The 24836-nt window shown below is 38.3% G+C and overlaps 2 protein-coding genes across 3 annotated transcripts; one reads left to right on the forward strand and one right to left on the reverse strand.

Moving 5' to 3' along the window:
• The first annotated feature begins 952 nt into the window (after positions 1-952).
• On the forward strand, positions 953-17007 carry LOC149656754 (uncharacterized). 2 transcript variants are annotated; one of them, XM_089844535.1, is made up of 16 exons: positions 953-1402; positions 1475-1595; positions 7002-7147; positions 7217-7358; positions 7439-7540; positions 7603-7678; positions 7742-7960; positions 8036-8190; positions 12789-13138; positions 13206-13291; positions 13350-13460; positions 13516-13730; positions 13790-13858; positions 13919-14014; positions 14124-14247; positions 14306-17007. In XM_089844535.1, exons 1-16 carry the CDS (start codon positions 1390-1392, stop codon positions 14426-14428), a joined length of 2148 nt encoding a protein of 715 aa, XP_089700661.1. In that variant the 5' UTR covers positions 953-1389; the 3' UTR covers positions 14429-17007. The 2 variants fall into 2 exon arrangements, with proteins under 2 accessions (XP_089700661.1, XP_089700660.1); XM_089844534.1 differs by having other exon boundaries at positions 14124-17007.
• On the reverse strand, positions 10268-11897 carry LOC149656755 (uncharacterized). The gene is made up of 5 exons (XM_089844497.1): positions 11304-11897; positions 10977-11168; positions 10820-10913; positions 10496-10719; positions 10268-10408 (listed from the first exon to the last, which is right to left on the reverse strand). The coding sequence occupies exons 1-5, from the start codon at positions 11640-11642 to the stop codon at positions 10268-10270; spliced, it is 990 nt and encodes a 329-aa protein (XP_089700623.1). The 5' UTR covers positions 11643-11897.
• Positions 17008-24836: the final 7829 nt, after the last annotated feature.

Here is a 24836-nt window from a genome sequence, read left to right on the forward strand (position 1 = left end):
GTAGAACAATAGAAAACTGGCATCGTTTAGTATTGCATGCTGTATGATATTTTGGGTATGTGTCGCGTAAAGTTACCTTATTAGAGTCGCCAGAAGGGAATAAGAGTGAAGGGACACAATTTATATCTCCATAACGCTTTACACTCGTAACAACAGTCTTACTAACCTCAAATCAACTACCCTTCACTGATTGGCTATCTAAATTCTGTCTTAGCTCTGACGTCAGATAAGAAGGTGACGTCTCGGTTGACGTATAAAAAGTAGTTTTGTTTACAACTTTACATTGAACAGGGTTCGTACACGACCTGGAAATCCTGGAAAACCTGGAAAAGTCAGGGAAATTGAAAATGGGCCTAAAAGGTCAGGGAAAAGTCAGGGAAATTTAAAATGGGCCTTAAAAGTCAGGGAAATGTCAGGGAAAAATATATTGGAGGGAAATGTATAAAGTTTGGATAACAGTATAATGGTGACCAGAAAGTGTGTTGTCAATATGACTAGAGCCCCAAAATTGGCGGAGCTCGCTTTGCTCGCTCCGGTTATTTATGATTTAATTAAGTTAAATTTAAAAGAATTAATTGGCAAATTTTTATTTGAATGTTGAAATAGGGGAGCGGGATTGAAATCGTGAAATTCTTATTGTCGACAACGATGGGTGACAGTAATTTTATAGGGAGTAGGAAACCTCCCATTTAATTTAAGGCAATGCCATTACCATAATCCCCTCTCTCGCCTTAAATACATCGAGTAAACGTTAAACACAATTCACAATGCTTAACCCTAGTAGTACAATTAAATGCAATGCTTAAACTTCCTATTATAATCCCTTCATTTTTAGCCACATCGTTTATATACGGTTAGCTTTGTGAATTGTGGTTTACGTTTCCTCGATTTATATAAAGCTAGAGAGAGAGACGATTTTAGTATTTCCCAAATTAAAATGGAAGGTTTAAAGGTAGCGTCGGCGCGGTTTATTTCCGATCTAGAACGCTAGATGGCGGTCGCGTGCGGGGCGGTGGCCTAAAATTTGAAAAAGGACCATACCCTACGAGTGGATGAATTGTGTCACGTGGGTTACAAAGACTTTATCTTCCCTGAATCTGGACTCGACGCGTAATGCGAATCATGCTCTATTGGAGTGTGTAATTCGCCAGTCCATTTTTTGTAATTGCTTCGTGTTTTTCTCTCTCTTGAGTACGGTAAATTTAAAATAAAAACGTTCAGTTGAGACTTGGAGTTTGGATTGTGTAAACGATTTTATTTTGAGTGATTTTTTTTCTGCGGATTTTGCGCTGCGTTTTAGTGTTTGTTGGATTGTGAAAACAAAGTTAGTGTGGGCGATATTTTTTCGGTGGAATTTGCGCTGTGTGTTCGCGAAATATTTTATTAAAAATGGCCAGTAAAGGTAAAATGTTTGGTACTCTTTGAATTTGTGGTATGCTAGACCTTACTGAACGCTTTCTGTTTTGCTTATCAGAAAGTACGCATAGAATCAAACTTTCTTCAAGTGTGTTTGAACGATGGGCAGTCGAAAGGAGTAGAATGGGTATGGGATCTCAAAATGATAAATTTGCATCATTCCTTCTTGACCAATTACGGTGAGTTTTTCTTATACTTCGTTACTGGCCAATTCTCTACCTCGTTATTTTTAGTTCAAAATTTTAATTATGTGAAAAATAATTGTACTATGATGTTAGGGAGTGGTAGGTGTATATTTAAAAATTTGATAAGAAAATGTAACGTAATACAGTATTGTAAATGCTTGAGAAACTCCCGTTACTCGGACCCGTCCCCGATACACAAAAGACCGAGGCTTAACGCTCCTGAACGTTCTAGCTCGCGGCCATCTTTCTTGTTTACATGTTCTCGTCTAGGTTTGGAGGGATAGTCAAAATTCATACCCCCTTTTTATGGACAAATAAGGTCTAGCTTTTTTTTTGTAGAGGGAAAGCACTGGGGGAAGCTACGAGTCTACTACTACTTGAAATCCGAAAGAGTGAGATTTGAGTGGTATTCTCAAGGGGCGAGCCACTTGTGAAATTAATTGTAATTAAAATTTAATTACCTTGAAATTATTTGATATATTTGAACTCAATTGAAATGTTTGGATTCACTCGAAATATTTGGATTCACTCGAAATATTTGGATTCACTCGAAATATTTGGATTCACTCGAAATATTTGGATTCACTCGAAATATTTGGATTCACTCGAAATATTTGGATTCACTCGAAATATTTGGATTCACTCGAAATATTTGGATTCACTTCAAATTATATTAAATATTTGAATTCACTTTTACTCTTTTTTGTCTAGTGGCTAGCCTCTCGGGTATTCTTTTCTTATTCATAGATGATTTAGAAATAGTTAGGCCGCCACAGGATATAATCGTGCACTTTTTGATAAAAGCATGAAAATTGGTGAAAAGGTAGTACTATATATGTAGAAGCGATTTAAGATTGTAGGCAACGTGCATTCGCTGTGCAAAATTAATTATAAGTAATTAAACATGCCTCGAAAGTGTAGTGATACCTGTATGAGAAACCCCTATACTGGCCCTTTTACCCGCTATACGGAGGGGAGTCGACTATAATTCACGACTCTTTACGATCGCGGGGGACCGACACTAAAGCCAATTTTTAGGTAAAACTACCTTTCTGCGGCTTCCAAATTGAATAATGAACAGAAATGTTCATAAATTAAAAGCAAATTATAATTATACATCACCGAATTTTATTTAATCATAAAAATAGTTAGTACTTCATATATACTGAATATAATTTGTTTAATTTTAATGAGAATTAAATAGTATACACGAGTACAAATCGGTGGAATGTTTTCCTTATCTCTGTTTTTTGAGAGAACATCATTTTTCTGGCAATGTTTACGTCAGATTCCAAACTACAGCGATCATACATTAAAATAATGAAACGTTCCGCAATGCTTAAATTTTGGAACCGTAGGTCTTAAAGACAACAAACCTAAACTAAGCCTTACCTAACACTAACCAAGCCTAACCTAATCTGACCTATAAAACAAGCAATATTTTGAAAAAGGCAGGTGTTTATTGTATAAAACTTTGCTAGTAGTTTTCACGATTATTTAGAGAGGACGATCGCCTATCAAACTTAGTTTTGTTATTAATCAGCCAGTTAAGCCTGTAATTTAGTTTAGCTGTAACCTCCTTTTTCTAATAATATTTCGTAATTTGTGTCTGTGTGCTTGTGTTCCTGGAAAAATCAATAGTCCGAGCCTAATTTCGGAGACAAAAAAATCGACTGAATAATGGTAAAAAAATTGGCACATTATTATGTTCTTGAACATCAAAATATAATAAAAATAACTTGTTGAATTATAATATTAAAATTGTGATTAAATAAACCTGTATTTATAAGCAAAAAACTCGTCAAAAACACTCCTTTGAACGCCCAGAAAGCAATCATTTGATTAGAAAAAAGCTTCCGTGTGAACGCTCATAACGCTCTCGTTAAAAAGCCAAAAACGCGCTCATTTGAACACCAAAAATAGTCACGTTTGAACGCCCATAATTCTCTTGTTTTAATGCCAAAAACACTCTTGTTAGAACGTCAAAATGATCTTGTTTAAACGCCAAAATTAGTTCGAATTCTAATACATTCCTATTTGAACGCTAAAACGACCATGTCTGAACGTTTCATTAGCGCAAGGCAGTTATTCAAAATTGAATGAGATAAAGATTAATTTTTGAATGGTAATATATAAGCTGTTCAATAATTAGTGCTAGCGTTAAGTTATGATCGATATGACGGTATATTGATCAGAAATGAATGTGCTTAGTTTTGAACGCCTAAAATACTCCTGTTCAAAACGGAATGTTTCTGGTTAAATCTGAATTCGTCAATAGAGGCTTGTTCAAAATTGAACGGTCGTTATCATTTTTGCATGCCGAAAGCACGCTCATATTTATCAGTGCACCAATTTGGCTTAACGCCGATGTTAGTCAACATGTAAAATCAGAAATTTATGATATAACCGTCAAATTCTGGTAAAATGTATATGATTTACTTCTCATTATTCAGGAAACACCTCATAATTCAACATATTATATTCTGAATATTATATGAAGTACTAACCATTTTTATGATTGAATAAAATTTGGTGATGTATAATTCTAATTTGCTTTTAATTTATGAACATTTCTGTTCATTATTCAATTTGGAAGCCGCAGAAAGGTAGTTTTACCTAAAAATTGGCTTTAGTGTCGGTCCCCCGCGATCGTAAAGAGTCGTGAATTATAGTCGACTCCCCTCCGTATAGCGGGTAAAACGGCCAGTATAGGGGTATCTCATACAGGTATCACTACACTTTCGAGGCATGTTTAATTACTTATAATTAATTTTGCACAGCGAATGCACGTTGCCTACAATCTTAAATCGCTTCTACATATATAGTACTACCTTTTCACCAATTTTCATGCTTTTATCAAAAAGTGCACGATTTAAATAAAATATGCTTGTTGGCTGCTGTACTATATGGTTTCTTTTAAGAATGTAAAGGGAAAGGGAGTACATTTTGCTATCGGCAAAATATCCCCTATGCAGGCTAGCCGTTTGAGTGTTTCGCGGAATCGGAATTTTGGGTTAGAAAGTGAAAGGGATTTCAATATATAGGAAATAAATTACTCTATAGAGTAATGGCAGTACTACGTATGCAAGCGTCATACCCTGCTATCTCTTAGCTCAGTGTCACCCCCCCTACTGGGCGCGTACATTATCCCCTCTTACAAGAGCGTGCCCAGAGGAAGTGTACACCCCTCTCTACCTCCACTCGACGGTGTGAGTAATTTCCAAGGGTGAAAGACATACCAGGATCAATCTACGACTAATAGACAACTCGTCCCACCATGGGTCGGCCGATCATCATGAAATTTTAGGCACACTAAATTGTGGCCAAATAATAAACAATTGTAGATTTCGTGCGATAAATATTAATTGGTTCGGAATTTATTGCAATTTGAAAATACCCCCATTTTTTCGAGTCTGGGAAACTCCATTTTCGTACCATTAAACAGAAAGTCCAACTCACCTTCACTTTTCGAGATAATTTCATAAACATTATTAATGATAAAGTATTGGAAGCGTAGAATCCGAATATGGTTTCAGATTTATTCTATCTTTAACCGTTGTCTTTTAATTACGGGTCATTTTGGAAAATTTTAATTTTTGAGGGTCATATTCGGGGTCTATAACCTCCCGAGCAACAACTTCGATTTTTTAATTGATAACATATTTGAATAGATGCATAAATAAGCTTTTATATATATATATAAATTGACCCTGCTATTTAGTTTCTAGGGCACAAAATTGACGTTTTTGCTTTTTCACGAAAAATGATACTTTGAAAAAAAAAAAAAAAAAAAAAAATCATTTTTTTTTTGGCAAGAGCTCAAAATTTCTACTTCAAATAGTGATTGAGCGTTACCTAAACAAATTTTAGGAATAGTTTATTTTTCTGAGCCTCTAGTACGAGATTTTTGGAAAGATTTAACTGGAGCTGGCAAAATGCATAAAATACAATTGATACGAAACATTTGTTTCTATCGACGTCCATGATACTTTGCACCTAATTTTGTCACATTGCATAAATATTAGAAGAAAGTCAAGTTCTTCTTTGACGGCTTGTTGTACCTGGGGCACATACCACTCTTTATCATATACCGCCGCTACATAGTCACCGATAGCAATATCTTCAAAAGCGAAGTTATGGGAGTTTTCGTGTATTTGATTCTCTGTTTGGTAAAGTTTAACTTACGAACTAATTTCATCAGCAAAGATACGTTACATATTGAGTTCGGAGACTGATACAGGAATAAACTTATGATGACTTCGAGTTCCAATCACATTTAAAGCTTCACAGAATCTTTCTGCCATTGAAATTCTATATGTTTTAACTTCACCTTTAGTCACGTAGATACATTTTATTCTATTAATGTGTTGATTAGCCCATTGATAAAAATGAACTGGATCGATGAAGAGTCCCCTTACCGAAAAAAACCCTCTAAAAAACGTCTTCAGCCCAACCCAAGACGTGTTTTAGAGGTGGTTTTTTCGGTAAGGGCTACATCACATATGAACACATTAATAGAATAAAATGTATCTACGTGACTAAAGGTGAAGTTAAAACATATAGAATTTCAATGGCAGAAAGATTCTGTGAAGCTTTAAATGTGATTGGAACTCGAAGTCATCATAAGTTTATTCCTGTATCAGTCTCCGAACTCAATATGTAACGTATCTTTGCTGATGAAATTAGTTCGTAAGTTAAACTTTACCAAACAGAGAATCAAATACACGAAAACTCCCATAACTTCGCTTTTGAAGATATTGCTATCGGTGACTATGTAGCGGCGGTATATGATAAAGAGTGGTATGTGCCCCAGGTACAACAAGCCGTCAAAGAAGAACTTGACTTTCTTCTAATATTTATGCAATGTGACAAAATTAGGTGCAAAGTATCATGGACGTCGATAGAAACAAATGTTTCGTATCAATTGTATTTTATGCATTTTGCCAGCTCCAGTTAAATCTTTCCAAAAATCTCGTACTAGAGGCTCAGAAAAATAAACTATTCCTAAAATTTGTTTAGGTAACGCTCAATCACTATTTGAAGTAGAAATTTTGAGCTCTTGCCAAAAAAAAATGATTTTTTTTTTTTTTTTTTTTCAAAGTATCATTTTTCGTGAAAAAGCAAAAACGTCAATTTTGTGCCCTAGAAACTAAATAGCAGGGTCAATTTATATATATATATAAAAGCTTATTTATGCATCTATTCAAATATGTTATCAATTAAAAAATCGAAGTTGTTGCTCGGGAGGTTATAGTCCCCGAATATGACCCTCAAAAATTAAAATTTACCAAAATGACCCACGGTCATTTTAAGTAATACAAAGACAATATCTCTTTGAAAAAAGTATATGATAATAAATATATCGTTAACTAATATTTCTATGCCTACGAAATCATAAAGAAACAAGGATTTGGTTAGCAGAGAGTCCCAAGCGAGTGCTAACATGCTCTCAAAGGAAATTCAAACAGAACCCATTACCACTTTTGAAATGGAAACGTCACCAGGGTTTCCTCTTCAAAGGAAATATGTTCGATTAAGACCGAAAGGTTCATATTTTACAAAAATTTATATCTAAAATTTAAAAGAAAGGGTTTAAAAATTTCGAATATTCATAGACAAACCAGAGACCCCGCTCTACAAAAAGTTTGGTTTGGCCATGGAGTCTCCCCTCGCTGATACCCCCCCTAAAGGAACCCCTTCACCAATAAAAGGAGTTAAGCGGTCTTTGTTTCAAATGGAAGAAGAGGAACTAGACATGTAATACACCATACTAATTACCCTACTGAGGTCTATTACTATTTAAACTTCATTGTTCATAAATGTAATAATTAATTTAGAGAGCCGGAGGAGGAGGAGGAAGAGGAAGAGGGGGGTGAAAAACATAGGGAAGCTGACCCTATCGAACAAGAAACCTTTGGGGAACAAATGGAACATCTTGAGTATTACTTTATAATAATATTTACCTAAAGAAATGGCTTGAAAATTTACAAAATATATAAAGCATTGAAGGTGAATCACCTGATTCCGAAGATGAGGAAGAAACTGATTATGAAGATTTTGTAATTGAATATAATGAAGTAAATTTTCCAGAGTTCAAAAGTCACTAGGACATTTATGAATAATTACACCTTGCGTTTTAGCCCCCGCCTATGGAACCCAAAAAACTGAGTGCAAACGAAATCATAAGTGAAAACTTGTGTTTTGTTTACACCCCCTTTTTAACGTCTCTTATTCAAAAAGCATTTGGCACAAAGTGTTCCTATTGTCACTCAAAGTTGGACTATAAAATCCATAAGCGAGCAACTGCCTTGATATATTCATGGAAATGCTCGGAAGGAGCAGGTGGAAAACATTTAAAGGTAAATTGTCCCTACTTCCTAATGCTATTATTGGATTTTTTATTTTACACAATCAAATTCCTGAAATATTTTTAGGGCAAATGGGAGAGCCAACCCAATTTCCATGGCTTATATTCTGGAAATTTAACACTTGCCAATGGAATAGTTCTTTCTGGGAATCAGTATGGAAAAATAGCATTGCTCATGAAACATTGCAAAGTGCATTTCTTCGGAAAAGATACTTTTTTCAGGTAATCCACAATTTCATATACAGAGTATGAACCCTGCCCCTCTAGCTTCCCAAACACCTTAGGACAATGAAATCCCTGAATATTGTTCTACTTTATGTACCACCGTGCGCAGAACCAAGTTAAGATATGAGCCAGGGGGAAAAGTCAGTTTCCTCTCCCTTTGAATAGAAGGCCCATTTTCCAAGCACGAGCGCTTTTTAATTTTACCATAGAGACTATATGGGGTTTTCTAGTCTCTATGATTTTACACGGAATTTTATTCCGGTAAAATTTAAGAAAGGAAACTGACGCGAACGATGAGAGAGAGAGGGAAAATGAAAGTGTGCGGGGGGAGAGAGATCGCTAGCGTACGCGATGGCGATACGAAGAGGGAAAATGAAAGTGTGCGGGGGGAGAGAGATCGCTACCGTACGCGATGGCAATACGAAGAGGGAAACGAAGCTACGCATAGAGAGAGAACTGCCTGCCTGGTAGGCTGGTATATTAGTGAGAGGGGGAAGAGGGAGAGGGGGCATCCCGCTCGGAGAGGAGAGAGAGGAAAGAAAGGTAGTTGAATTCTCGCGGGCATTTTTGAGTGAAGAAAAACAAGTTGGTAATTTTCGTGCACTACTGCACTTTTTGCGCGTGATACATCAGATTATGCTGGATGGTTAGGTTTGGTTTCTGAATTCTTACTCAAATTTTGGTACGGGTAACTCGCGTAAATTCACTATTGGGTAGAGCGAGGTTCTGAAGATTATTAAAATAAATGAAAATGGCTAGGGATATGTCTTTGGAGATAGGCTTACCCTAAAGGAATGCAGCTGCTTGAGGTTGCCAACTTGAATTAAATTTAATACAAAAATAACCATGTGTTGCATTAATACTATTAAGCACATTAGGCACTAGTAAACCGCCTACAAAGTTATGGTTATTATCTTGGTAATTATCTTTTCTTGGCAACCTCCATGCTTGATAAGAAAATGTCAAAATCTAAGATGTAAAGTATGGGCCTATAATTATAGGACGCGGTAGCCACAGACCACCCACGGACGCCACTCTCTTTCTCCCCAATATAGAAGAGACGCCGAATATAGAGAAAGGGGTGCTTTTACTTTCTCCCCAATATAGAAGAGACATATAGAGAAAGTTTCATTAATATTATTTGAAATGTGACGTTATTAGAAATTAAGGGGATACACGATTGTGTTTCAGGAATGTTTTTAGTTGTGCGATTTATTGGAGATGAACTATAGGTAAATTGTAAAGAAGGGACGAAGAAAAATGGGAGGTACTTTAGCCTTTCCTCGCTATTACCCTTATTGAACTTGACATTTTAACCCGTGTTACCCACGACTGGCCGGAGCCATAAACGTAGATAAAATCGCCTTCCCATGTCGCCTTCCCTTCAAATTGTATTGGGACCTTCCTTTGTACAAATAAAATTTTCATTCCTAGCTACCCTAAGATCGAATCCATTCAGGCGCGCCTCTTTTTTAGATTTTCAGAGTAGGTAGTAGAGACCTACTACCCCAAAACTGTTTTCGCTCTCCTCTTTCTATGTCCTCCCCCACGTCATTCTACATACATTATGTATTCAACTACCGGAACCCCCACCGCTAAGGGGGAGAGTGGGGCTATCCGTTTTTTTCTCATCTGTAGACAGCTTACATCCCAGTTTTTCTTTTGATCCCACCATGTTTGGGTGCTTATATAGGTTTGTGGGAGGGTTAAGGAAAGTCTTCCTTCCTAGTATAATGACATATTTTGATGAAATGTAGCCACTGAATGTAACTGTCTAGGGAGGGGGAAACCGCAAATGTGTAAATAGAATGAAACTAATAACATAAAGATGCAAAATCATTTTAATTAATAAACAAACTATTAAAATATTATAGTAGTATACTACTTAAACTATACACAAAATTATTTACAAAACTATATACAAAATTATTTACAAAACTATATACAAAATTATTTACAAAACTATATACAAAATTATTTACAAAACTATATACAAAATTATTTACAAAACTATATACAAAATTATTTACAAAACTATATACAAAACTATTTACAAAACTATACACAAAATTATTTACAAAACTGTTCCGTCCCCCCCTTGAGCCCCGATTCCAGTTATCCAGGGAATCTCCCTGGTTGAAACCCTCGATAGTTCCCATCTGGGCTGGGAAATGACTGTCGGATGCGCTTTACGCCACAGGCTGGCAATACCATCCTGTTTCCCAATCCAAGGAACCCAAAGAGGGTTAGACACAGATTTGCGTATGCCTGAAATCTCAAGTTTTCGTTATCTATGTCTAACCCTCTTTCCAGGATTAATTCGCCCCTTAAGCGCATCGTCAAAATGAGAACCATGGGTTCTAAGCAAAATAACTGAAATTGGGGCCCAAGAGTCAAGCACCTGACTTCCACAGCACACATTTTCTCTGTCTGTGGGCATGTGCTGGCAGACCCCACAAACGCACCATTGTGGCTGCCCTGGGGGTGTGGGAGACGTTGGTGGTGCTGCTTCATTTCCACGTAAAACTGTACAACAAATAATAATTTAAACTTCAAATACACGGGAGAAAAAAATAAAGGTAAAACAGGGATGGGTTGACTAAGTATATAATAGAAAATGTTTTACTTTCGCCTAAAATTGATTCCGTTTCTGGAATCATACGCGCCAACCGACGAAGCAACTGATCTTTCGTTGGTGTATCTAGATTGTCGATAATATCCTAGAAAAATTTCGTTACAATTACTTAACAATTCGATTATAAAGAACCATTTAGTTATCATACATCGACAGATCTAGATATTTCGACGCCTGATGACCTTGCCGTTGCTTCGTCCGAAGCCGCCAATTCGACGAATGCCACCCTCATGGCTGGGTCCATAGGGTATCTACCCCTTGTGGACAGGCGAGGTCGTTTCCTCGACCGTATATTCGGCCTTGTTTCCCGTATATTCGGCCTTGTTTCCGCTGGAGTAGTCTATTGTAATGATAAACGAGATCATTAATCAAATACACAAATTAGCCTATACTGAAATTAGGTGGGTGCTAAGTACGTAATGTGAGGTCTAGTTTAGGGTATGCCCTTACCAAGAAGAAAATAAATGAAGCTTACCTCCACCACAGAAGGTTCTTCTTCAGAGGCTGCCTCTGGCGGCTCCTCATTTTGGGAGTCCGACTCCTCACTGGCCCTTTCCTCTTCCACCACCAACCTTTCCCGATCGTGAATTTCGGGTGGTGGGGCACTTGAGGTACTTGGTCTTGCCTGATTTTGGCATACAAGTACCTTCTTCCCCACCAACCCACAATTGCAACGCTCGGTGCATTCCACACCGTTGGCCTTGCAAGGGCAGGATAGGCGGCCACTAACGCGAGAACATACTGACCGACAAGAACAACAGTTCTTGAACGGCTCCAAAGCGCCCGATCTCATCGCGATAGGCAATTCCTCCATGTTACTTTTTGAACGTCTTATTTGGGCTAATCTTCACTAAATTCTGACTAGATCTCCTCAAAACCAAAGACGCCAAAAAAGTGGGGTCAATATTGAGAAGCCCCAGTATAATGAAAGTCTAACATGTGAATTACCCCTAAAGTCCCTTTCATGATCTTTTCTGATGTGAATACCACGAAATTATACAGGGTGTTTCTGAAAGGTCTATCAGAAATTAAGGGTGTTTTTTGGGTGATTTCGACTCAAAATTATTCTATGACATTTTTCCCTAATAGCCACCGTTTTAAAGTTATGATTGGAGTGTTTTACGGATGATCCCTTAAATTTAATTAAGAAACTGAAAGGCGATGCTAAATTAACTAAGGGGTCATCCGTAAAACACTCCAATCATAACTTTAAAACGGTGGCTCTTTTAGGGCAAAATGGCATAGAATATTTTTGAGTCGAAATCACCCAAAGAACACCCCCGTTTAATTTCTGATAGACCATTCAGAAACACCCTGTATAATTGTTACCTCCCTGCAAAAATTCTATTCCGGTAGATTTTGAAGATAAGCCAATTTCGGACTTCCTTGGCCAAAGAAGTCTCCTTCAAATCCCAACAGTCATAAAACCATATCCTCAAGTCATTAGTCCTTATCTTTCCCTTACTCAAAGCAGAAGGGTTCGCCCTTCTTTTAGCAGTTTCCCTCCAACGAATTTTGACAATCTTTATTATTCATTTATTTCACTAAAAAGCATTGAGAGTTGCCTTTAACGTACATACCAGCAAAAGGTACCAGTAAAATAGAATTGGTAAATGTATTACTTTATTGTACGGGTGCGCTTGGTCTGCCTAATTGGTAGCAGGACTAAAGATAAGATATATTCGTGTGTGTGGCCATCAGCGGTAGAACCGAAGATGAAAGAGGATCAGTATTTATGACTTTTAAGCCATTAAAGGGAGGGTGAAGTAGAAAATCAATCTTAGTATTACTTACGCTTCCTGAAATGAGTCAAGTAGCGAGAAACCCGGATAGCCTAATCCTTTTCCCTTGTTACTTTTGTAGTGGATTGACATGTTAGTTAAAGTTAATCTATTATAACGGCATTAAATTATAATTTCTTATGACCTTTACACAATTCGCTACACTTTATTTCATTCAGCTATCAACTCCATTTCTTAAAACCTGCGGTTGACCGTTTCTGGGTTAAAACCCAAAAGGAAACTTTTCAGTCACTATCAGGACGAAAACTCATTCTAGCTGGTGATGGAAGGATGGACAGTCCCGGACACTCTGCTATGTTTTGTTCTTACACTTTGGCGGACACGGAGACAAAAAAAATTGTCTCTGTTATGACCAAAGATGTAAGACATGCGGAGGGCAAAAGTCCTAACATGGAACTTTTAGCTTTCAAAGCTGCTGCCCAAGAAGTGTTGACCCTTGGCTCACAACACAATGTCAGAGTGGAGGAGGTCGTTACAGACGCTCATTCGGCCATTTCAGGAGAGCTAAGTTAGTTCTAGTCTTCTAGACTAACCACAGTTCTGCCAATTTTTCCTTTACATAAATTTTTTTACAGGAAAAGAAGAGTCATGTTTGCCTGGAGTCAAACACTCTTGGGACACTTGGCATGGGGGAAAAATTATTCTCAAGAGGTTAAATGATGTATGCAATTTTTTTCAAAATTTTTATTGGCAGTTTGTCTTATTCGAACTTCCAATAGATTGGACTTAAAAGCAAAGAGCACCGGGCGCTGTGCCATTGGGCTCCACTTTTAAGGAATCACTTCTGGTGGTGTGCAAAGAATTGCGAGGGTCAGGTGTTTACCATGAAGGTAATTTAACAATTTTACCAGACCTAGAAACATTATGCATTATACAAAAACGCAGAGTTTGTGGTTGACTTGCCTCCATCATGTGCTGAACGAGCATGAGTGGCACATGGAAATTGGCAAGTTCAACCATTGCGATCACGAGCCCCTAACTGATGAACAGCGGGAGAAACATCCGTGGCTGGAAGCCAACTCTCCCACGTTCATTAAACTAAGGAGTGAAGTTTTAAGGAAGTACCTTATAAAAAACATGGGATACTTCACAAACTTTAGGTATGTATCAGAACCTCGACATTACCATCATTTAGTAGTCCACAATTTTTTTTTAACAGGCACACAGGCTTTCTCGAGAGCTACCACAGTTTAATACTAATGTATGCACCAAAAAGAATCGCTTTCGGGTAAGAGGTTTTTTTTTTTTTTTTGGAAATTCATGAGCTAGACACTAATATGTGGCACAGGTACTGGGGCTACCAAATTAGGGTCAAGTTGGCCGCCATTGACCACAACCAACACTGTGACAGGCAGAGGGCGTATACCAAAGATGGGAAACCAAAGTAACTATGTTTATTATTATTATGTTCGTGGCAAAATAACATAACGTTCTATACTCGTGCAAGCGCTAGTTTGATCATTTCAAACAAAACTAAGTATTGTGGTTTACAGGGATACTCGTGCCTATAGCAAACGTACCAAGGCGTGGTACATCGTACCCATTTATGAAAAAAAAAAATATTTATATATTGAAGAGCTAATGCTCTCCATTTTTGAGGAGAGGAAGAATTTCAAGGTAAAAACTGTCGTTTTTGTATTCGGCAATGTAAGTGACGCGGTGTTATGCTTTGTAGGGTACTTTGAAACAAAAAGTAGACCTAGAGGAAGATCATCCATTGAGGATTTCCAAAACACGTGGAATGGTGCCGGGTCCTTCGAAGGAGGAATTACGGGAAAAACATCAATCCCGCTTTTAAGGAAACAAACCTTAAAAAAATATACCTTACATGAAATGTGCCTAGACGCTCAACCCTAGTGGTTGACTCTAGTACTTTTCATTGAATAAGCACGGAAGTTATTCTTCGTGGTGGGAGTGGATTGGTATTTGTGTCGTTTGACACAATCCATGCTCGCGTATCGTAGGGTGATGGTGTCTCTTCTCGGGGAATCCCTGGAGATTCCACTCACCGTGGCTGCCGTCAGGAAGGGTTCTTTCCCCTCTTTGGTGCCTGGTGGTGGATGAACTGCTGGGTCGGCTCGGGGATAGGAGCTGTCACTGTTTTGGGTATGCGAATGACATTGTAGTTATCACCGTCTGACGGTTCAAAGACCGACTCTGGACAGTGTCGGCTTAATACAGTCCTGTATTTAATGGGCATCGTTGATGACCCGTTCTGCAGGGAGGCAGAAGGGACCTCCTCCTATATCATCTGTAGCTGCGATTACCTCGCGGCTCTGAGGTTGGAGCACTTTCATATCCATTCCATACAGTTCTCTCGCGGCTAATCGGATTCTCCGCTTCATTGAGGCGACAGGACTGGCTGCAGTCTAACCAGCTCGGGGTGCACAATATACCTTTGGTATCGGTGCTTGAGGTGGCACCGCGTCACCTCTTTCAACATAAACCTTTTTTTTTTCCCATGTGCATTTTTACAGAACCCGTTTTTCCAACATTACCCATGGGAACGTGTGGTTATGTTATAACCAGACGGATGATGGTGCGTAGTTCTATCGCGGCTAATCGGATTCTCCGCTTCATTGAGGCGACAGGACTGGCTGCAGTCTAACCAGCTCGGGGTGCACAATATACCTTTGGTATTGGTGCTTGAGGTGGCACCGCGTCACCTCTTTCAACATAAACCTTTTTTTTTTCCCCATGTGCATTTTTACAGAACCCGTTTTTCCAACATTACCCATGGGAACGTGTGGTTATGTTATAACCAGACGGATGATGGTGCGTAGTTCTATCGCGGCTAATCGGATTCTCCGCTTCATTGAGGCGACAGGACTGGCTGCAGTCTAACCAGCTCGGGGTGCACAATATACCTTTGGTATCGGTGCTTGAGGTGGCACCGCGTCACCTCTTTCAACATAAACCTTTTTTTTCCCCATGTGCATTTTTACAGAACCCGTTTTTCCAACATTACCCATGGGAACGTGTGGTTATGTTATAACCAGACGGATGATGGTGCGTAGTTGGTCTATCTTTATGAAGGTTGCACGAAAAACAAGTATGTCAAGCAACTGGTTATGAAAACATCTTCAGTCGGTAAGGAAAGAAACTAGTATGGTAGCAGAATTCACTTCCCTTGGCACGCGACTGTTGATACTAAATTCAGGACTTACACAGTATCTTCTCCAGTGCCAATTAAATACTGAAATGTGGCCAATTTCAGTTGAAAAAGTCGGCCAAATAATACAATATTTAAACCTTTAGTGACACTAAATGAACGCCTCTCCTTATTGGGAGGAGATTAATTGCAATGGTGTTGTTTTCGAAATCCAATAGAAATCGGGAACCCCTTGAATAGAATTTATAGCATTTATTTTTGGGGAAATGAAATTGTCAAATTTACACTTTCTATGATTGTATTCTGCGACTTACACTTTATAGCGTCGTGACCACCGTATATCGCAGGTTATAGCGTCGTGACCACCGTATATCGCAGGTTATAGCGTTGTGACCACCGTATATCGCAGGTTATAGCGTCGTGACCACCGTATATCGCAGGTTATAGCGTCGTGACCACCGTATATCGCAGGTTATAGCGTCGTGACCACCGTATATCGCAGGTTATAGCGTCGTGACCACCGTATATCGCAGGTTATAGCGTCGTGACCACCGTATATCGCAGGTTATAGCGTCGTGACCACCGTATATCGCAGGTTATAGCGTCGTGACCACCGTATATCGCAGGTTATAGCGTCGTGACCACCGTATATCGCAGGTTATAGCGTCGTGACCACCGTATATCGCAGGTTATAGCGTCGTGACCACCGTATATCGCAGGTTATAGCGTCGTGACCACCGTATATCGCAGGTTATAGCGTCGTAGCCACGGTGTATCTCACCTTATAGCGTCGTGGCCACAGTGTGGAGTAAGTATTTATTGGGAAGTAATTTTATTTCTTGAGTTTATGTCCCACTCTACATAAATTTAAGTAGCATGCGAGTTAGTGCGTGCTTTGAAGGTTGCTGTATAAACTTGACACATTAGAATAGACTACTGGTGGTAGAAAGGGGTGTAGACGCCGGTGTATGCTTCCCTCTGGGCGCGCTCTTGTAAGAGGAAATTCTGTTCTAACACAGTAGGGGGATGACACTGAGCTAAGAGGTCGAAGGGTATGACGTTTGCATACGTGGAACTACCATTACTCTATTGCAAAATTATTTTTGGCCGATTTACTTATATTGTTGTATTTACGATGTACTGTAATAAGGGCACGCGAATCAAGTATGTCTAGACCAAAACCAATTATCTAGTCGATTAATTTTTTAATTAATATAAAATAAATTCTTTAAATATTCAAGAAAAATAAAATTTTTTGAATTTGAGTTTCACGCTGTTATTATTTAATTATTACAAAAGGTGTTCATAGGCTTCATTTGCGTCAGAGTAAGGAAATTGTCATGAATATAATAAAATCAGAGAAAATGACCTATGACCAAGTAAGTTTTCCTTTGAAAATTGCAATAATTATCACATTCTCTAGCGATGGGAGTCGTGAAAGTACTGATTTTCACATACTGTATTATTGTATTGTAAATAACCATGGAGCGGCAAAAAAATAGACGTTATTTTAGGTTTGGTTTGGTTAGGTGCGGTTTGTATTTTTAAAAATGCGATTCTTTGATCACTGAAACTTCGAATGTTTGAAACTATAATTGTATTTATATTTTTTGGTACCGGACGCGTGTATCATCATAGCGAGTTCCGGCAAAGCCCTTGGCACTGCGATATATATATATAATTAGTTTTTAATGTTAATTATTGTTTGCGCTGATTATAATGGTGTGCAATGAATAGAGGAAGGCGTAAGCTTTCTTTTGGTATATGATTTATTATGTTTGGAAGAGCAGGGGCTATTTTTCAATTTAGCCAAAAAGGATTAAAATAAAAATTTTAATAAACTTTGCCTTTATGTATTTTATTTACGTTAGCGAAGCGTCTCCACATTCACATTTAACAATGGAAAACAGTTCATTTTCGGTTTTTTTCATGATAAACGAAATATTTTTATCTACTACTAAATCGAGTTTCTGTCCTGAAACCCAAACATCGTCTGCTGTGGAATTGGCGTGGTGGGGAGTGGGGGAGGGGTGAAGGTGAACGAAAATAAGCTTATTTCCAGGACTGGTACCAAAAAAATAGCCCTGCTCATAAACGAAATTTTAAAGTTATAGGTGGCAGCACATTTTCTCTCTTTTTTTGGTGTCTAGAGGTGAAGTATAAGTCAAGGGGCAATATTGAGCAGATTTCCGCTTTAATACTTCCTTCAAAATTCCGGTCACCCGTGGACAATAGAGTTTCACGCTTTCATTATTCAAAGAAATCGAGGGGAATTTAAAAAAACAAACAAAAGCAAGTATTTACCGACGTTATATTTTGAATGGGGTTAAGACGGTGTTTATTATTATAATTTACGTGTATTTCTCCTCAAACCAAGAAGAATTTTAAGCAAAACGAAAGTACTAGTTTCTAGCCCCGGATATTACAATTATAACATAAGTAAATTTATTGAAGTAAGGATTAGGGGGTTATAATTTTTTGATAGGGCGTCGAGGGGCTATTCACTGTGATTATCTGTACTTCTTTTAATGGGTATTTCTTTTTACCACTGTTAAAGGTTGCACATCCTGGGTTACTCACTCACGTTTTCCGTTCGTGTCACACTATAACTATAATTATAACTGAAGTAAAAAAAATTCAGTAATAATTTTAAAATAGTAGCTCATCGAGGGGCTATTCACTCACGTTTTCCGTTCGTGTCACACTATAATTATAACTGAAGTAAAAACATTTCAGTAATAATTATAAAATAGTAGCGGATCGAGGGGCTATTCACTAAAATTTTCTGTACTTCTGTTAAGTATGGAACGATGTGGCTGCTATTACGAGCTCTTGGTTCATCTTGTTTTAAAGAAATGCACGAACGAAAAATATCACGTCACCACCACAATCCAGAGAATCCTCTCCCATTCACTGATTTCACTCTCCCTTTGACGATCGAAAACTTTGATACTGCCAAAGGCGGTAGTCTGACACGTCGCAAGGCCAACGGTCAACGACAACAATAACAGCAGTGCAGGTCAAACTTAATACCCACATCAAACGATGTGGGTAAAAATTGATGCTCAGCAATCTTTAACGATTTTGTGTAGAAAACGCTTACACTACGGTTAGCCAATAGCCATTGAGCTTAGTTTCCAAGTTAGAAACGTTCTCGCCTCTCGGAATGTTCCAGAGGCATGATTAGCCCCTCTGAGTTTTGGGAGGAATTTTGATTTGAAGGGGAGGGTTTTTTTCAGAAATGCATATTTTGCAACACCTTTAATCATTGTTCGACTCGAGATAGGAAGCAGGAACATTGAACAAAAACTGAAAGGGTGAGACACTTGGCTGAAATCTCAGGCAGCCTGGCTTTTGGAAAAGATTTTAACCGGAGGGTCATTCCATATGGTTTCACCTAAGCATGCCACCATGTGTCGGCCGATCCTAATAAAAGTTGGCACACTTGCAGCTATGCTTAAATAACTACGATTTCCAGATTTTCAGGTGAAACTAAAAATAAATGAATTTTTAGAAAGGTTTTGAGTAAACCCCCGCGATTTCTGCAGTGTCCGCGAAACATTTTTGGGCCCTGGCAAAAGTAACCATAACTCACTTGATTTTTTGGATATGTTTATGAAATTATACACACATATGCTATAAAAGGCGAGGAATCCGACAGCCATCATCTTGAAAAATGTCTATCTTTTTTAGAACTTTTATTATAAATTAATTAATAATTAGTGGGGGTCTAACACTGTGACGCGTAACGGCAAGTGGCCCAACTTAAAGAAAGCATTTTAGCTTTTTTCGAGACCCCAAGGGCGTATCTTTCACCTCCTTTATGATTGGTGTGGTGTTTTTGTCTCCCCTTTAACTGGTAACAAAAAACAAAATTTCAAATTTTGGGAATTTTTAAATTCTTTTATTATGACAAAAGCTATCTTTTAATTCAAAAGCCAATGTAAATGTATGAATTATTTGATAATTTTGAGGGTTTTAATGTTTTATACATATGACGTAGCTAAGCAAAGCAAGTAAAACGTTCCTTGATTTTTTTTCATCGGCCTTCTTTAAATGAAACGTTTTCGTCTTGCCAATACATACTGGACTCGACAAAATTCAAAGTATATTTTGTAGTGGTACAAAACATTTATCTTCTTTCTTAGGCCACTGAAGAGAAAGAGGGTTAACCGAATGTTTCATAAAGTTTAGTCGAAAATCGTTCTCTTCGTAGATTTTCTGCTCGATGAGAGCCACATACCATTCGTTATCATAAACTGCGGCAACATATTGTCCTACAGAAATGTCATCAAATGTAACAGCTATGGATTCTGGACCTGAAGAATCAACTTTTACTGTTGTACTGAAGTCATCGAAAGATAGTCTGAACATACGTAATTCGGTAGTTGTGAGAGGTGAAAATTTGTGATGAGATCTGGTACCAATAATTGTCGATGCAGTTGAAAGTCGTCCTGAAATCTTTTCCTTGTGATTGCCAACAGCTGCTTTGGATACATAGATGAACTTGACTGATGTAACATTTTTGTTGGCCCATTCAAAGAATTGTATCGGCGTTAGTATCTGATTGTTAACGGTTTCTTGTAATGAAGCTCTTGTAACTAGTCTTTTCACTGTTCCCCCTATTCCATCGCAAGGGCTTTTCCCATGGCTAGTGGCAAAAAATTTCCACTCCGCAGTTAAATTGAAATCCGTCTGATGGTGGCACAGATTCAAAAGGTTTTTGCAATTTTTATATTGCGACGCAGCACCATCACTAAAGTACTGGATATGTTCCAAATTTGGTATAGTTGTTTTTAGAAACTCCAGATAAACTTTCAGGAAATAATGGACAGTTGAGCTCCATGGTCAGTTTCGTCACTAACAATGCAACAACTTACGCATTTCAAAAAGTTTTCCGAATCGCAGAGATAATAGGTGACAAAAGGGTGGATAGTAGCTTGGGTAGTTTCCCAATGAAAACCCTGAACAGCATCTTGAACTACAAATGAATAGTTTTCCGCATAGTCCATTAGGGTTATAGAATGATTTCTCGGCAGGTTTTCCTTTAATTTTCTCAAGTAGAGGGCTTGCGATTTGGCAACGAAATGATGCTCTAGGACTTTCAGTATAGAGTTTGAAAAGTCTTCAATAAATTCGCTGACTGACTGCGTCAGCTCTTGAAGCCCTGTTTGTCCATTTTGATTCAACCACTGTTTAAAGAAAACCTTGTCATCCTGGTCAATGCCATCCTCAGCAAAAAGGGATTCTAAATAGGTGATGAAATGCTCCTTTCCAGGGCAATAATCACATCTTTGCAACATGCATTTCCTGTTTTCTGTTGAACAAACAAACTGGAGCATTAAGGTGCGTTCCCAAAGGCGCGTTTTACTGAAGCTGATCGCGAAGAGCGGAAAGTAGTTTTCTCGCGCTAAACTGTTGAGGTAAGCTTCTGCACTACGCCGTCAGCGTGAGCTTCCTCGCTACTGTTCACAAAGAATCTTTTGAATTCTTTTCGTCGCAATCAGTCGGATAGATAAGCAGCCGAACTTTGATAAACAAAATGGATACTGATAATTCCATCGCTACCGTGGTTAGTTTATTATTGATAAAAAAAGGTTACTTTTGCTGAAAAAACAAAAACAAATTGAGAAAAGGAAGAGATGTCAACGTCGGTGGTGGGTTCACCCAATTTGGGTAAAAAGAAAGCAGGAGGGATATTTTCATACTTTGGTAAGAATTCGCAAAGGCTTAGCATCTCTGAACACTGTAATCCCAATAAAGATGACACAAAATAACCATTTCAAATGTTTTTGTGTCTCTTGATTGTGATGGTATTTAAGTGAGGTAATCACACAACTAACAAATTGTGATTAATAGTTAAAATGTATGAGAAAACACGATGAAGACTATTTTCGGAATTTCACTCGAATGTCACCAGCCATGTTTGATGAATTACATGAACTACTTCATACTTCGTTAAAGAAATATCCTCCATCTAGAGAGCCACTGTCGCCGAAACATCGTTTGGCTATAACATTAAGGTAGATAGTTATTGTTCTCCTTGAGCATCAGTGCAGGAGGATATTTCTACAAATAGCGCATGGATATTTCTTTTAGGTATCTAGCAACAGGGGAAAGCCTAATTAGCATTGCATACGGGTTCAGAATTGGGAAAAGTACAGCCCATGCGGTTATTGGAGAAACGTGTGATGCACTTTGGGATGTATTACAACCTATCTATTTGAAGGTAACTTAGTTATGTGGTAAAGCTAGTTCTATTAAATTAATGTTACAAACACCTTTGTAGGCCCCAAACCAAGAGGTGTGGATGGCAACGGCTCATCAATTTAGTCGCCAATGGCAATATCCCAACTGTTGTGGGGCAGTTGATGGGAAGCATGTTGCCATACAACAATCACCAAATACTGGATCGATGTTCTATAACTACAAAGTAAATGGGTACAATTATTTAACTTTTTGTGATGTTCAAACCAAACGATTTATGTACTAAAGGGCACAAATTCGATTGTATTGATGGCTGTTGTGGACGCGGATTATAAGTTCATAGCGGTCGATATTGGTGGGTATGGTTCAAACTCCGATGGGGGCATTTTTAGCTCTTCGCCAATTGGCGTAGCTTTGGCAAGAGGAGCGCTAGAATTTTCTGCGCCAACCCAACTTCCAAGAAGTGATATAGTAGCTCCATACGTATTTCTTGGTGATGAGGCATTTGCTTTGAGACCCGACTTTCTACGACCATTTCCTGGCAAGGGCTTAACCCCAAAAATGAGGGTCTTCAACTATCGTCTCAGTAGGGCTAGGTATTGTACTACTTAAACTCTATTGTAAAACCGCAAATTGAAATTCAGATATTGTCATTCATAAAGACGATGCAGTGAAAATGCCTTTGGCATACTCGGAGCCAGGTGGCGGATATTTCACCGGACTATAAACTTGACGCCCAAAAATGTTGACAGGGTTGTGAAAGCGACTGTCGTTTTACACAACTTTTTGCTTTCCTCTGAAAGCCAGACACAACCAACCAAACGAGTATATTGTCCACCTGGGTACGCGGATTTCACAGACAGTTTAGGCAATATTCATGAGGGAGCCTGGCAGTGTGAACCCACAACTGGCTTACGGAACCTTAAAAAAACAACCGCAAGAAACTACTCTTTGGATGCAAGGGAATGCCGTAATTCTTATGCGGATTATTTTTGGAAAGACGGAGCTGTACCTTGGCAATGGGAGTTACCGGGTGTAACTAAAGAATAATCAATTTTTTGTGATGCATTAAAATTGTAACACTGGTTTTAAAAATAAAAAGATTTAATCTGTTTCTGACATATCAAGGTATTCATTTACACAATTATAAATTTGATTTTGACATTGTCGAAGAAAGCATGGCCTGACCTTCCTCAATTGGCTTGCAACAAAATCGGCAAATAACTGGACGTCATCTTTTGGTTTGGGAGCAATAACTGAAGATAACAATCTACAGTACATAATATAAATGATTCTTGAGATTAAAAATAGCCAAGGACCGATTAAGAGCTACTTTTATGCCTCAGTGTTCTCCTACCCGTCAACTTTACTGATTTCGTCATCCACATTTCTTTCTTGTCTTTTCCTTTTATAAGAAGATGATGATGGTACGGATGATGTTGAAGTCAATGGTACTGATGATGATGTCGATGGTGCTGCTGATGATGTCGAAGGTGCTGATGATGGGGGCCGTGGTGATGATGGGGGCCGTGGTGATGATGGGGGCCGTGGTGATGATGGGGGCCGTGATGCCATTTCATCAACCGGAAGAATCTCCTCTTCAAAATCATTGTCTTCTTCCTACAATAAATAAAATTCCGTCAAGATAGTGACTAGAATGCCAAAACGTATATCAGTTGCAATTTAATTTACCCCATTAATATTTTCCATGGGCTCGCACATACTTGTGGTTCCACTTATGTTTGATGAAGTTCTAAAATACCACAAAAAGGCAAGAAGTGAAACATTAGAAATATAACTAACCAAAACAAACGAAATTATAATATCAAACGAGAATCATTACTGTCTCATGGTCACAGTGTCTCTCAGGAACATTAAGTTTTTAAAAAAGGGCCACGTTATCAAGTCCATATCCTCATCTTCAATATACTCCTGGCCCGACTTTGACTTTGAATGTAAATGAAAATTGGACCGAAACTGGTCTTTCAGATACTTCCACATATTTTTCGCTGCTTTTTCTATGAACAAAATTCCAAAACTAATTGCCAATTCAAAAATTAATTGCCAAATCTATGTAATTAATACGCACTACTTATGTTTGTTTCCTTTTCCACTTCATTCCACGCATTTTCCACAGCGTCTCTATCTCTGTACTTTTTTGCTTGTTTATTCCAAATTACGTCTCGTTCTTTTACAGCTTCAATTAGCATTTCTTTTTTTTGAAGATCTTTTAGTCGAACCTCGGCCTTCAATGCTTTTTCAATTGCTTTTTTTCTTTCAGAGACGACATTTTCATTAAAGACAATGCCACGCGAAATTCATCCGAAAAAACCGGCTGCTAGAGCATAAATTTCGTCTGCTCAATATAAACTCCTTCAAAAAAGGGGGGAGAGAAGAGCTGAATGACAAAAATATCTATCCTCGACAGATCGAAGCGGACTGCAGCAATCAGCCTCAGTAGTCAGCGTACGCTGCTCCCAATATCGCATAAGCGGCTTTGTGAACGGGCGCGCGAGAAGCAGAAACGGAATTCAGACTACACTACGCGATCAGCTTCAGCAAAACGCGCCTTTGTGAACGGGGCTTTACATCCTTGTACGTTTCTCGCCTCGGTAAAGCCGTTGTTTTAAGTTTCAAATTCTGGTGAATTTCACAAACACAAACGTTGTGAATTCCCCGTGATGCAACAGTAACACACCATTTAGGGCGTAGTTCGCAAAATTTAGAAAAGCCCACTTTTAAATCAGGATTCCTCTCTTAAAATAGAATATATATTTTTCGAATATTAGCAAGTAGGAGGCGTTTTTGCTTTTGAATTTTCACTCCGTTTACTCGCACTGACACAAACTCCTTCATGCCGGGACACATTCTAGAAATTTCATAATCC

Source organism: Phalangium opilio, unplaced genomic scaffold (genome assembly GCF_054372755.1).
Source record: "Phalangium opilio isolate 3A_F unplaced genomic scaffold, DU_Popi_V2 ptg000077l_1, whole genome shotgun sequence".
Classification (NCBI taxonomy): domain Eukaryota; kingdom Metazoa; phylum Arthropoda; class Arachnida; order Opiliones; family Phalangiidae; genus Phalangium; species Phalangium opilio.

What these genes read in the sequence shown, in the direction of transcription:
- LOC149656755 (XM_089844497.1), bottom strand. Translation starts at nt 11,642, where the DNA reads ATGGAGGAATTGCCTATCGCGATGAGATCGGGCGCTTTGGAGCCGTTC. An exon ending in AAATATCTAGATCTGTCGAT is followed by an intron (nt 10,914 to 10,976) that starts GTATGATAACTA and finishes AAATTTTTCTAG; the next exon opens with GATATTATCGACAATCTAGA. An exon ending in GAATTAATCCTGGAAAGAGG is followed by an intron (nt 10,409 to 10,495) that starts GTTAGACATAGA and finishes ATTGGGAAACAG; the next exon opens with GATGGTATTGCCAGCCTGTG.
- LOC149656754 (XM_089844534.1), top strand. An exon ending in CAGGTGGAAAACATTTAAAG is followed by an intron (nt 7,961 to 8,035) that starts GTAAATTGTCCC and finishes AAATATTTTTAG; the next exon opens with GGCAAATGGGAGAGCCAACC. An exon ending in GGAAAAGATACTTTTTTCAG is followed by an intron (nt 8,191 to 12,788) that starts GTAATCCACAAT and finishes TATTTCATTCAG; the next exon opens with CTATCAACTCCATTTCTTAA.